Below are 13,643 nucleotides of genomic sequence, written 5' to 3'. Positions count from 1 at the left end.
GGAGGGATAAATCTCACTGACGCTATGGATTTCAGCTCTGAATAATTCCTCCCTCCGAGCTGTATTTCTCGAGGATGTACTGCCAGATTGGCGCCATGTTACTCTACTCTGACAAGGCGGGGAATCCCACTGTTGGTTTTTTTATCCTAACAAAGGACTTTTGAGCTGCATAGGAAAATCCTTGAAACTCATTTATATTACAGGTAAAGCTTCATGATCCAAGTAGAAAGAGATTCTGGTTTCACTTGCAGCCATTGCTGCTTGTATTTGGTGTTAATATAATAAAGTCCTTGTGCGGATTTATTAACTTAGATTTTCACTTGAGCTTGTGCTCACTGACATGCTGTCCTGTCCCAAAAGCTGTATTCATAAAGCTGCACGTTTGTATTGAGGCATTAATGGTATTTTCCAGAAGACTGACAGACTAAATCACCATGAATGGAACTCTGACCTTCATGATTGTATAGCGAGCTTGTTTGAAGCTCCCCGCCTATAGTCCTATCGCAGAATAAACAATCTCTGTAATAAAGCTGGATCTTCCCACAGATTTATTGTTCATGAAGCTGGCGTGGGCCAGATCCACATTTCAGAATTGGCTGCAGCCCAAAGGACTTTGTTGTGTTGCAGTTGTTCCCTCAACACGCCCAGCACAGGGATTCATCCAGGAGTGAAACATCTACAGCCAGAAATAGTTCTCTTCATGCATATTTATGCTTTCGGTTATTGGCTGCACCTCTTATTAAAAGAAAGCCATTGCAGGTGTGTCAGTAAATAACAAATATTCAAATTAGAAAATAATTAGATGACTGGTTAAAGGCACAATAAGTCGAATTTGACAGATGCGGTCTGTAAACGCTACTTTCAACGAGGGTTTCGGTGTTCACCGGCGGGTGAAAGTTAACACCAGATTCACTCTTGTTCGTTTCAGAAGGAGCTTTGTCTGCTTGGCGTTTTGCTAAACTTGTGTTTATTTTTCTGCGCCATGTTTGCTCTTTTTTTTTTACAATTTTGCACCTGGTCGTTACATTTTTAAAGAGGTTGATGCCCAAAAACCTCCCGAACACATAAAAAAAAAGAGAAGTGAAAATACAGGCTGAGGCCAGAAGCACCGCTACACACTTCCAATAAGTTCTCAGTCGGACTGGGTATCAGTACTCCATATTTTGAAGGTACCGCGCAAAATAACCCAGTTCCAAGTAGTATTGAAACTTCTCTCCGGGTACTGGTATTTGTATTAGCATCATCATTTTTAAATAGGATACCAAGCCCGAGTCAGGTGATGATTGAGAGGGATTATGTTTGCATGAGATTATACAAATGTATCTTTTAGAAAAATCCTACTTATGGTCGTTTTTATTAGGGAGGGTTTGAAGTCTTAGTGAGCATCTATTTGTCGAATAACTGAACCTACTCTTCACGTTGTCGTGTTATGCTTTAATAGCTGATAGTTATGTGTCTGGTTTGTTAATTTGATATCCCAAGAACAGTTTTCCCACCAAAAGTAAAACCGCTGTAGTCTCATTGTTCTACAACATTTGGGGATTAAGAACACACTGGATTATTGGTGCCACCTGCGAAAAGAAAATATGTGCGTCACCTTGACCTTAAAAACTAATCTAAAAGCTGTTTCTGCCTGAAAGCCACAAATACCTAACAGTTCATTTCAGATTGCCCTTATCTCGGAGGTGCAAAAAGAATAACATTTTTTATTTTGAAAACGTTCTCTCTCTCTTGCAGGATTTCCTCATGGAAACATTTATCATGTTTAAAGATCTCATCGGGAAAAACGTCTACCCCTCGGACTGGGTCATAATGAACATGATGCAAAACAAGTAAGTGCGACGCTGCTGGACACACGCAAACAAACATGAAACATGCATTTTTAGTTACACTGTTATTGCTATGTAACAATGGTCGGAGGTGGGTGACTATATTTTCTGGTGTATTTCTCTCCATGCAAATATCGGCACAAGGCCTCAGCAGTGTAGCAATCAGACGAGCATTCTGCGCAGCCGCAAACAATCGCATGAATAATAGATCCCCGGGTTGTATGCCGCCTTCTAATTTCCAAACTTAGTCTCAGCATCTCTTTACTTTGTTGCTTGTTGTGCTGCCACAGCCTTCTGTTTTATTTATGTGAACACTGCCTGATTCCATTTTTGTTGAAAATATAAAGAGTTGAAATGTGCTTTGCTGTTTTTCGGGTTTTAGTCACTTGTCAGATGAAGCTAGAAAAGTATTTAAAGGCGCTTTTGAAAGATATTTCCATTTGTATCTTTACAGAAGACCAGAATGAGTTGTTACGCAATATCACAGCAACAGCTGTCAAGATGAAAACATGAAGTCAGTTTTTCAGTAGCAAAGTAAATTTCTTCCCCAACAGCCTTTGCATTTTCTGAAACTGCTACATTTGTTTTGAACGGTGTTCAAAGATCCATGGTAACTGTGAAATGTACATATGTATATAAGAGTACACCAATCAAGCATTACACTCTCATAACAATGTCAGACTCACAACTGACTGTTGAAAAGGATCAACATTGATGCAGCAGAAACAAGAGATGTCCTCCATTTTATTTTCCTCCTGATCAAACCCTTGTGCCTACATTACCCACAGTGCAACTCAACTGCTAACAGACAAGTGTGTCCTGTCGTTAACGGCTAAAGTAGCCTTGAGCCGCTATTCTCAAGCAGAGATGAGGAGCAGGCTGCAGAGGTGTGATGAACTCAGTCATGTCTAGCTACGAGTGGCGGACCGTCAGGGCCTTCCAAGCCTCTGGTGGCCTAAACAAAATCACAAAGTTATAGCTATTTCATAAATATCTTTTTTTTTTCATAATTAAAAGTTATAGCTAATTTACAATGTAATTGTTTTCACAAATACACTGCATGTGTTATAATTATTTTTCCCTATTAGCTTATTTTCTCATTGCACAGCGTAATTGTGCGTTGCTCACCAGGGGGTCCGCTAGTGGTTGAAGTGGCTTCAACGGGAGCGTCTCCTTCTTTGTTTCTCTCTCGTCATAGTGGTGGAGTGGCTCCACGTGTCCACACATAGTGGACTGTATGAACGTGCAGTTTATTGAGTGGGTCGGTCTGTGACAGTAACTCCCAGGACACTTTTTACCCCCCTAGTCCGCCCATGATGTGGACTACACGGCACTCACTGAAGGCCTAAGTCGAAAACGGCCCGCCACTGCTAACTACGGACTTCCCCAAGATTTTTATTTCACTTGTAATCTTCATACCCGGACGACACAGACTCGTGTAACAATTGAGGCAATTCAACAGATTTCATGCAGCTCCCTCTGGAGCCACAAAAGACTTAAGACAACTTTATTCACAAATGCAGTAGTGTGCTACCCAAGACAGACTTTGATATGGAAAAAAATTGGAACGCAGCTTCAAAGTGTCCATTTACTGCAGGTGCAGAGCTCACGCAGGCCGCCCCACGGTGACACCGAGCTGTCCGACTCCCTGCCCGCTCCTTCCGAAACCATTTCAACATCATCACCAGCTAGGACATTTGACTAGAGATTGCATTGCTTCTCAATTTCGGTTCTATTGCTTCCATCAGCCCATTTGATTGCTACAAGCCAGCGTACTTTAGGAATTCACACATCCACCCCCGCCCCTCCTCCTTAAAACACCATCCGCCACCTGGGTCACAATGCAGAAGACATCGGCGTAGCGTGGTGTTGATGCTCCCCAGTGCTTTGAAGGTGTGCAAATCACATCTGTTCTGCTGTAGATTGTGTGTTGGGGGTGTAGAAACATGCAGCCCTGACCCTCTAAAGCCACACACACACAAACACATCAACAATGCATGATCCGACGTGCATTCACCAGACGAGAAAGCTCGTCCACAATGTGATCCTATACTTTCTGAAGCTGCTTTAGGGATTTGATGCCGGCAGTACATTCTCAGATCATGCTTTGTACTGATGCAAAAAAAAAAACGTTTTATTTTTGACTCTCGGACTGGAGGCCAATGTTTCATTTCCAATGCCTCAGCGGAATCGACCCTTTTTTTCTATTCACGTCTTGTTCCTGACAAGACGCGAGATGCATTTAGCCGTTAGATGCATTTTGCATTCCAGTGAGTGCATTCAGCCACTTGCTGGAGTTAAATCATTGTTAAACTCAATGAAAAATAAGCCTGTCAAAGTATGACTCATCTTGCAGTCTTTATACTGAAGCCTGTTTGAATACTGCAGGTGTCGGCTTTGTGGCCAATTAGTAGAACTTCCATTTGTTGCCAGCCGTCAGAGTGGGTTTGATGGCTTGTTTCCTGCAAACCCATGGTGACACGTTCATGCATCCCATGAGAAAGGTACAAATGTTTTTGTATTGACTGTGTAAGAGCACATAAGGTGTGTGTGTGTTATGCTCTGTTGCTGTGTACTCTGTGATTGCCAGAGCACTGGAGACTGATTGAATTCACAGCAGTAAAACTTGAAGGTGTCACGTCTCAGAGGCTGTAGTGTTGCCGCCACTTCATCCTGATGTTCATTTAGCGTGTGTAATCTGTGTTGATTTGAGTTTTTAGCCAACATTTGAGTTTAACAGAAGTCAAATATTTTCTCTTCTTTTAGCCTTGTTTTGGTCCGCGCCAACTCCCGAGAACAATATCTGGCTCTTTTAGATGTTGGACTGTCGTCACCAGCTCGTCGTTAACTCCGTCCGTCCCTGCAGGACAGGTAGTGAGCAGCGGGTTTATCAGGGCTTGTTTGGTAACAGCTGCCTGCTTTAAGGGATTAATGAGAGCAGTGAGACTGAACCAGGGAGGAGAACAATTAGCCAAAAGATGTGTAACAGCTGCAGAGTTGGGTGATATGTTTCTGTACATTCACCACTATAAGAAACATAGTCCTTAGATCTATTGTTCATTTATACATCTTGTTACGTAGACTTTTAAGGTAAATCCTTGATGCACTGCTTCTTCTTCACGTCATTATCACTCATTTGACACATTTCAGAACTTTTTGAAGCACATTTGGAATCCTCAGGAATCAGATTTGAACATCCCTCAGTTCTCCCTCCCTCCCTGTTTCTGTGGCAAGGCAATCCTCACTTGCCACATTCAGCACACAGATAGCCACCCACGGCACCAGCAGACCGTTCTTTCATGTCCACACATTATGACCGCACCGCTAATGAGATGGGCATCAGCAGCAGCAGCAGCAGCAGCAGCAGCAGAAGAAGTCCTATCCTCCCACTCCTTCTCCTCCACCCATTCCCTCACACTTCCTCCAGGTTTTAAACTGATTTATGGGCTCTAATTGCCCCGGGGACAGTTGCATCAGGCTGGTGCGCCATCGGCTGCCATCCCCCGACCCCCTCCCCCATGTCAACTGACCACGGCTTTATAGTGACAGCTAACTGGCAGCAGCGATGGACTCACACTCGTCTTCCGAAGTCACAAGTATTCTCACCGAGGTTACTCGGGTCTTTACACACAGCATGGACGTGTGAAGCGTGTCAGGCTCTGGTGATCCGAACCTCGAAGTCCCGCTCTTTGCTTCTCTGGCGTCATCCAGGAGACTTAGATTGTGCTCGTAAAGCATGTTAAGTCATCTTTTGTCGCTGATTTGCAATAAAAATGAAACAGTGGGATTCAACACGAAAGCTTCTTGTAAAAAGTATGTAATGCTGCTCTTTAAATGTGGCAATATTGCAAAAGCTTCAGGGAAGATATGACAGTGAATGGGAATTTATTCCTGGTACAAGTGCCCTGAAGGTAAACCTTGATTTTTGTTAAAGAGCGCTCACTGAAGTTGGAATTTGCTATATTATTGTGGGTTTTCTCCCAGGGATGAGAAACCTTGCGTCACAGTTTTAACTAGACAACAGCTGCTGGCTGCTTTGTACAGTCAGCTGAATGTGTTTCCTTACAGATCTGCATAGTACACTTTTCAAGAACTCTGTGCTCCCCAACCTTATAGCCCAAAATGTGCTGAATCACTGCATACTATGTGCTGTCATCATCATCATCATCATCCACCTGACCGGAGTTTTCTTCTTCTTTTCGTTAGGCGAAGCATTTGAACAGCTGTTGCGGCAACCAAAAGACTTCATAAACAGATTGAGTATTTTAATTAGAGCTATTTGAGTATTTAATCGGTCCATTCTAAAGCTTAACACTTTCACAAATTAAAATACTCAATGACAACAAAAGGGCAGTTAACAGATCAAGTAAAATATTGTTTCATAATCAATACAAAATAGATTGGTTTTAAACTATAAAATCAACTTTCAAAGAGAATCAAAAAAACAATTATTCCGACAATATTTGCAGCTAGGTCATTGTATTGCTTTCGGCTTTGATCGGCATGCGAAAGAATACATAGCACGTGTTTTTTTGTGCCTTGCAGGATTTTTAGGCCACGTGATCATCTCTTCATTTATTAGGCTTGAGTTACCATCAGATGACCTTCTCGAAATCAGTTCATTTCCCCAAATGACGGCAAGTTTCTTCCGGAGACGTTAATTATGTGTAAGAATGGTAGATTGAGACATGAATGGGGAGTTCTCAGAGAGCCCAGCGTGGCAGATGAAAAGATGAAAGCCCAGACGAGCTGAAGAAGCAGCTCTTTAACTCGATAACCCATGCCATCGGTCCCTCACAGACTCATTAGGAGAGGCTTTCTGAGGCTGGCTGGCTGCCGTTTGGTGTTCTCTCCATCACTAATCCAGGACCTGGAGGGCAGCTCTGGAAGGCAGGAAGGAAGGAGGACTCTCGGAGAGTGAAAAGACTGCCAATGATGTTGTGATCCTGTTTGCCCCTGCCCAGCCCACCACCCACCAAGATTTTCAAAAAAATAACGCCTGTGGGCTTTGCCGGTAACTGTATTATACTGCTGCTGTTTGACATACTACTTACTGTGCTGTTTAGAAGGAATGCTGGTTGAGAACCTCACAACTCTACTTGTAGTCACTTTCAGACGAGTTGCACGGTCCTGTGGGTCCCCAAAACATTGCAAGATTCTTGAAATCCTTTCTAGCTCGATTAGGGAACTTCAACTAACATAAAAAGAAACATGTTTCAGTCAGAAGCGGGGGGCTGCACGGTGGTGTAGTGGCTAGCACTGACGCCTCACAGCAAGATGGGCCGGGGTTCAGCACCCGCGACCCCATAACAGGATAAGCGGTTCGGATAATGGTATGGAAAGTCAGGAGCGTCCGATAAACTGAAAGGGCGACTTGATTTGCCGCCGCTGTAGGAGTAAGACAAAAAGAAAACGTGTAATTTTCAAAGGGAATTGTACCCCGATATGCGCTTCCAGGCAAATAGCCTCAAAGTGTTCCTGTGGTATTTGCCCGTATTTGGAATTGAAAACGTACTTAAATTTGCTGAGGGGTTGGGGGGGGAAGAGACTAAATAAAAACACTGGCGCTAATAGCAACATGCAGTAACAGTAAGATCATTAGCATCAGAGAGTTAACGGTGACTATAGCACATTGTGTCAGGCCGAGATGTCTTTTCACAGATCATGGAATCTCTCTCTCCATCCATTCTTTTACTTTTCCCCTCGGGTGTCAGTTTATTAGGTCCACCTATAGTTAATTAAGGTGCTCTCTGCAGGACTGGTACATTAGACTGTGTAACTGAGTATTTATTTGTTTTTTTATGAACCCCCAGTAAAGATTAAAGAGGACTTACTATGTGCAGCTACTTATTTAAAGCACACTGCCGGTGTTTATCAAAAGCCTGTGTGAGCTGCAAAGAACTGCCTAACCTTTAACATGGCTCTCCTACTATGCTGTTTTGTTAAAGCGGTGACAGTTGTCTAGTCTCTCTCGGGTGTGTGCTTTGAGTGGTAATTTTGCAATAATGAGATTAAGACAGGAACCGCGGGAGAGTCGTGAAATATGGTTTGGGACATATTGCAGCATGCTGCACTTCATTACCAGCTGCTGCTGTGTATATATATATATATATATATATATATATGGTTATTGTTCCTCAACAGCTTGGATTTATACATGTCAAACACAACACCTTTACAGACTACTCCCAGTGGACCACCTGGTCTATCCGTGTCTGTCACTGTGTGCGTGTCTGCTTGACGATAAGTAAGTAATATTGTTTTGCACGTGGAGTGCAGTGCACTTGAGTGGCTGTGATCGTATCCTGTCAACTGGCCTTTGAATAGTACCCCGCCCCACCCTCCCCGAGGAGGGATAACATCCAGTGTGATTTCTCTCAACGTGGTTTTATCAAAGTCATCAAGACGCAGCGGGGAAGGCTCACTGTGTGGGAGGAACTGTCCGTCAGCTGGACCGACCACAGGAGTGGAAGAGTTCAACGTGTGCATCTCAATTCATAATGTGTTGTATGCAAAGTGAAATCTTAAGCCGCGAAGTAGCCAATAACTACAGATGAGAGAAGTAGATGCGTCCAAGAGCCAAATGTATGTTAAGTATCTCCACTTTCTATTTTTTCACCTCTCTTCTACCTTTTCTTTTCTTTTCTGGCAGGCAGGTGAAAATACATTTTTCCTTTGCTGGGTATGAAATAAGGATCACTTAATACATTGAGGCGGGTGGTTCATTTGAGACCCAGTGAATGTTCTTTAGCTCACTTCTGTCTTTCCTCTCTGAACATAACTGACATGTTTGCTGTAAAAGTCGCTGAATGCTCCTTTTCCCTTTCAAATAGCCCAATATCTTCTGTCTTTAGATCAACAGTATGTCGAAAACTGCGTTTCTGATGCGCGTTTCAACTGGAATTCAACTCATCCTTGATGCACACTTCAATCTATCACTGGATATGTATGAGTTATGTCTGAGTATCCTCATGCAACATTTCATATTAAGTTATTTGGGAGCCACCCGTTCACCACAACCTCCCTACGCACACCATATCTCTCTTTATGCTGAGTCACCTGTCCAGACTCACGTTTAATTACATAGGAATTTATTGCGAGGGTCACAAACAAATTACAGTGCATTTTTTTCTCATAGCAATATCTTCAGTGTAGCTTGAGCACGGCTATGTCAAAAGAAAGTCAGAGACTGTGAACTGAATGTTTTGTGTGCAAAATAAAGTCCAAATGTTTTTATCCTTCTTTCTCGTTTTCTCCAGGCACATCATTTGTATTCAAGGAAATTGTAGAGAGAAAAAAGACTGTTAGAATCGGTTTTAATTGCTTTGTGATTCATCCGTTCCTCAATATGAACTTCGGCAACGCTGTGACTCAGGGCCAAAAAGTGTGAGTTTTCCTGCTCACTAGTATTTTGAGTTCTGTCTGAATCCGCCAGTGTTGTTCTCATTAGTAATCTGGTCACCTCTTCAGAAACTTTTGGCCGAGATGAAAAGCAGCCTTTTGCTGTCTGTGTGTGTGTGTGTGTTGGCGGATGCTAGTGCTCTTCAGCTCTGACACTGGCATCACGCAGCCTGGTGCTGCCAAGTCAAAGCGACGGCGGCTTTTTTTCCTCGCCGTCTCATGACAGATGGGCCCTCGCCGGCCTCGGGGGCGGTCAGAAATCATATCTTTATACATTCTGTGTTTTACTTTGCATCTATCATCAGTTCAGTTTTCTCCACTTCAATGCATCAACATTCTTCTGACTTTATTCTGGTTTTCAGTGACTTCCAAGAGATAGGGATTACATTGTTTTTTTTGTTTTTAAAGGTACTAAATTTGATATGATTGCTTCCACACAGCTCTTGACATAGCTAACAATATATACATTTATAGTAAAAATACTACTGTAACTCAAAAATCTTGAATATATCATCAGTATTTGAATTTTTTTTTTAAACATAACTCAATTTAAGAGCCTTTTATTGTTAAAAGTTAGTCGCAAAAAAAAAAGAAAAGGCAAAACACAGCTGAATTGTGAATAAATAAGCCTTTATGTTTATTGTATGTTGGTACCCAGTGGTGTCATTGAGCCATCAGAGCTTCGCCAGGCCGCTCAGCATGAGTTCTTACAGCCCAGTTTGTGATAGTAAACTTTCGCAATAGTCTGATTAGAATTGGGTTGAAAATAGAGTATGTTGACAGATAAATCAATTAGATTTTAGACCAGGTGTCTGATATAAAGGTAATCTAATTCAATAAATTGATCTGATAATGAAGGTTTTTGACCTTGGCTTATCTTTGAGCGCAGGCTGATACACCGGCTTTTACAGCAATAGTATGCAAAATAGATGGTGATCATTATCGGGGATGCTCTCTGAACTCAATTAGCAAGTATGATCTGCTGATAACTTACCTATTAGCATACATGCTAGGTGTCTGTGGTGCACTTCGTCCGGCAGAATGCTGTGTGCTTCAGCTGCAGGAAGTGAGTAAGTGAAATGTAAAAGCAACAAGGCCGTGAAAAGTAAATCCTCTGTTGTCTGTGCCCAAATGTAAATGTACAGCTCACCCATCAATCAGCGGTAATGGGGTGATTTTTTTTGACACTGACAGTTTGATGGGGCATATTCATCATAATGATGCCATATGTATACAGTGCCGGAATGGCTCTAATGTGGAGGAGCTGCGCTTGCGCTGCCTAATTAAAAAGTTAAAGGATCTCCAAGTTGTGTTTTTTGTCTCCTTTAGCGGGAAACAGGGAAAGCCTGTGATTTCCAGAGATGATTAGAACTGCTTTGATTTCCCTGCCGAACTTGAGGTGAAAAAAACGGAAGGAACAGGGCAGGCTGTTTTTTGGAAAATCACACATCTCTGGGCTGCGCTTGATGTCTTTGCTCAAGGCGTAAAGCAAACACTCGAGTCCGTCGGATACGTCTTTGATTACATTTATAGCAGCAGCGCAAATTTCCCAGTCATTAGTATTTTGCTTGTAGTTGTAAAGGAGCTATCAAGAAGTGTTTTGTCATTGTCTCTCCCTCTGCATCTTAGTTTCCCTCTCCCCTCCTCTGCAGCATAACGACTGGCTCTTACAGATGTTGCAAGGCAGCCAAGCTTTCTCCTCTTGGTGTTGGGCCTTGTTATTAATGCAAGCCGCAGACTGTATCACATGCCGTTAATGTTAACTGTGCAGACGATCCTGATTCACACCCCTCTCACTTTCTGTGTGCAAAGAACATTCCCTGAAATTACGTATGAATAATTCCTCACAAGAGCGGACTAACTCAAATACAGACAGAGTAGAGCTTTTGTTAGTTCAATCGCATTTACTTAAGGGCCACGGTTTTAAAAAGGAATACTTTTGAAGCCCACACAGTAAAGATATATTGCAAAGTTCAGAAAAATGATCTCTGGATGCCTTTAATCATGTTGGAAATGGCCTTTTTTTTTTTTGGAGTCTCTTAGTTGGAGCCCACTGTGAGGGGGAGAGTATATTCTATTTTCATCCGCCTCATTAAGTTTTTCACTTTTAATTAATGGCAGGATGTGCTCACAGAGCACACAGAACTGTCTTGTCTGTTCATCGAAGCCCATTTTGTGTCGCAGCTCGGGCAGACTGCCGGCTTCAAATAGGCTTCCAGGTGACGTCGTTTACATCGTTGTGTGAACTGCAACATGAGGGAGGCGCACTCAGAACACGCGCTGATGGACAGCATCTCACATCAGCGTAAAGATACCGCAGATCAGTAATCCACCTGCGTCATCGAGCAATTGTCGTGGAACCTCGAAGGAGTGCCGCTGCTGGAAACGGGGATGGAGCAGAAATGGTTGATGTCGGCTGCGTTTTGCCCGTTGAGTCATATTTAGCCAGCAGCTGTGAATTGATCTCGCTCTTTTCCACACGGTGTGACCCAGCGGTGAGAGCTGTGTGCTACCTCGGTAATGTCTGTAGAACTTGCTGTCGGGGATTATAAACGAGTTCAGTTGGATTCATTTCACCCTGAAACCTATAAAGAAGCCTCCGGCAATGTCAACAATTGATCTCATTTTTGCATTTATTTTCATATATTTTGTATTTCTTTACTTTGTTTTATAGTTTATGTGACGGAGGCAATGCACAATACTTGTGTTTGCACCAGATATACAGGAGACGAGAGCAACTTTGATCAGTCTTCCCATAGCAGAGCTTTCTAAGGCAGTAAAACTATAAACTATAACAGAAAGTTGCTGTTAACTTTAAAATAGTTTTTGAAAACAAACGCATCAATATTCCTAAACCAATAGTACCTAATGGTACAATTTATTTCTAACAAACGAATCACCTTTTTTACTTACTTTTTATTCAAAAACACGTAATAATGAGCCCGCTTGTATAGAGCGGTACTGTTTCTCAGCCCACAGGTGCGGCAGATGGAAACAGACTTTAGCATTAGTCCAGTGTTCGGCGTATCAACTTTATTGACATGTTCACAGCTGCAGAAAATTGAGTGAGGTGTGCGAATGGGGGAGCCTGTGCTCGTGCAGACAGGATGGTGGTAATGGGCTGTCTGAGTGCCGAGGAGATGGGAGGAGGGGATGGGGGTGAGAGAGGTCTCCCATTCTGAGGCCAGAGAGCCAGAAAAATGCACTTCCGATGGCTTATCCAAAGGTGTTCGATGACAGTTAACCTTTCCAGCTAATAATTAAGATGACTCTTAATATGGATCACACATCGGCCCCGGGTAGCATTTAGAGATAAACGTGGGACATGAATATTGCATTGCTTTAAAATACCGCAAATCCAGCGGTTTATTCATGTCCAAGGTCAGTGAGACGTGGCGCTGAGGGAAACCCCCGGCTCTCTCGCTCTCGCTCTCTCTCTCTCTCTCTCTCTCCACCAATGACATTTAAACCTCCCAGAGAGCCCAGGTGGCTTATTGCCACGCTAAAACATAAAGTTAGAGACTCCAAGATGATGTGTGAGGATTTTGCTGATTCCCACAGCGAGGCCCAGATAGAGTGAGGGTTTACCTTGAGTCATGACAACGTGTGGAGGGGAGGGCTGAGGGCAGATCTCTGCTCACCTGCCAGAGTCCATTACACGAGCACGACGTCTCCATGCCGCTTTATTGCCCGCTCATGAAACCCTGATGCAATGCACTTAAGAGGCATAACAGTTGTCCTTGTTTCACCTTGCCGTTTTATTTATTTTGTATGGCACATCCTGATGTATCTTAGTATGCTGCCTCGGTTAATCCGTCGTTGCAGTGTGTTTATTGATTAGTAGGATAGGAGCTACGACTGAGAAACCACCAGTAACCCCGCAGTGTTCCCTAAATAAAGTAAGCCAGGTGATTGATTATGCTGGGCTTGACCTTTTTTATTCTTCTACAATCAGGATAAGGCGCCTTTTTTTTTTTCCTTTCTTTTCTCCGTGGGTAATTTTTGGAGATTAGTACACACATTGTTGTACGGCTGGTGCCGCCAGGGAATGAAGTTAAATAGCGGATGGGCCTCTGACTCTGTAAGTAGCAATCATAATTCCCCTCTAAAAGCTTCATGCCACTTTAGTTATTAACATTTAATTCTGCAACATCAGAGTGGATTAACCCATCAGACAGTGTTCTCATTAGGATCTACTCATTGCATCTTTTTTCGGGAGTGCCTCGAGCCCCTTCTGTACCTCCGTCTGCCAAACAGAGAGATTGAACCTGCATCACCTCGGTTCTCTCGGCGCTGAAGCTCTCTCTTCATGTCTGGCTCCAGCTCTCAAACTAGTGTGCAGTCTACCAATGAATGAGGTCATATTGGGAGATTCTGAAGTACACAATATAATGGTGTATATAGATATAGTTT

The 13,643-nt window shown here is 42.9% G+C and overlaps 1 protein-coding gene across 1 annotated transcript in view; it reads left to right on the top strand.

The window, feature by feature from the left end:
- The window catches only part of dock1 (dedicator of cytokinesis 1), a 161,737-nt gene that overhangs the window by 105,457 nt on the left and 42,637 nt on the right, over positions 1 to 13,643 (top strand). The window contains exon 29 of the mRNA XM_068582553.1: positions 1,738 to 1,832. Within this exon, the coding sequence (XP_068438654.1) occupies positions 1,738 to 1,832 (95 nt within the window). The remainder of the gene's footprint in view (positions 1 to 1,737; positions 1,833 to 13,643) is intronic.

The sequence above is a fragment of the Clinocottus analis genome, unplaced genomic scaffold (genome assembly GCF_023055335.1).
Source record: "Clinocottus analis isolate CAN_PGR_092001 unplaced genomic scaffold, fCliAna1.0.p SCAF_19, whole genome shotgun sequence".
Classification (NCBI taxonomy): Eukaryota; Metazoa; Chordata; class Actinopteri; order Perciformes; family Cottidae; genus Clinocottus; species Clinocottus analis.
The sequence above is the reverse complement of the archived record's forward strand: the minus strand, read 5'-3'. Positions and strand labels throughout refer to the sequence as shown.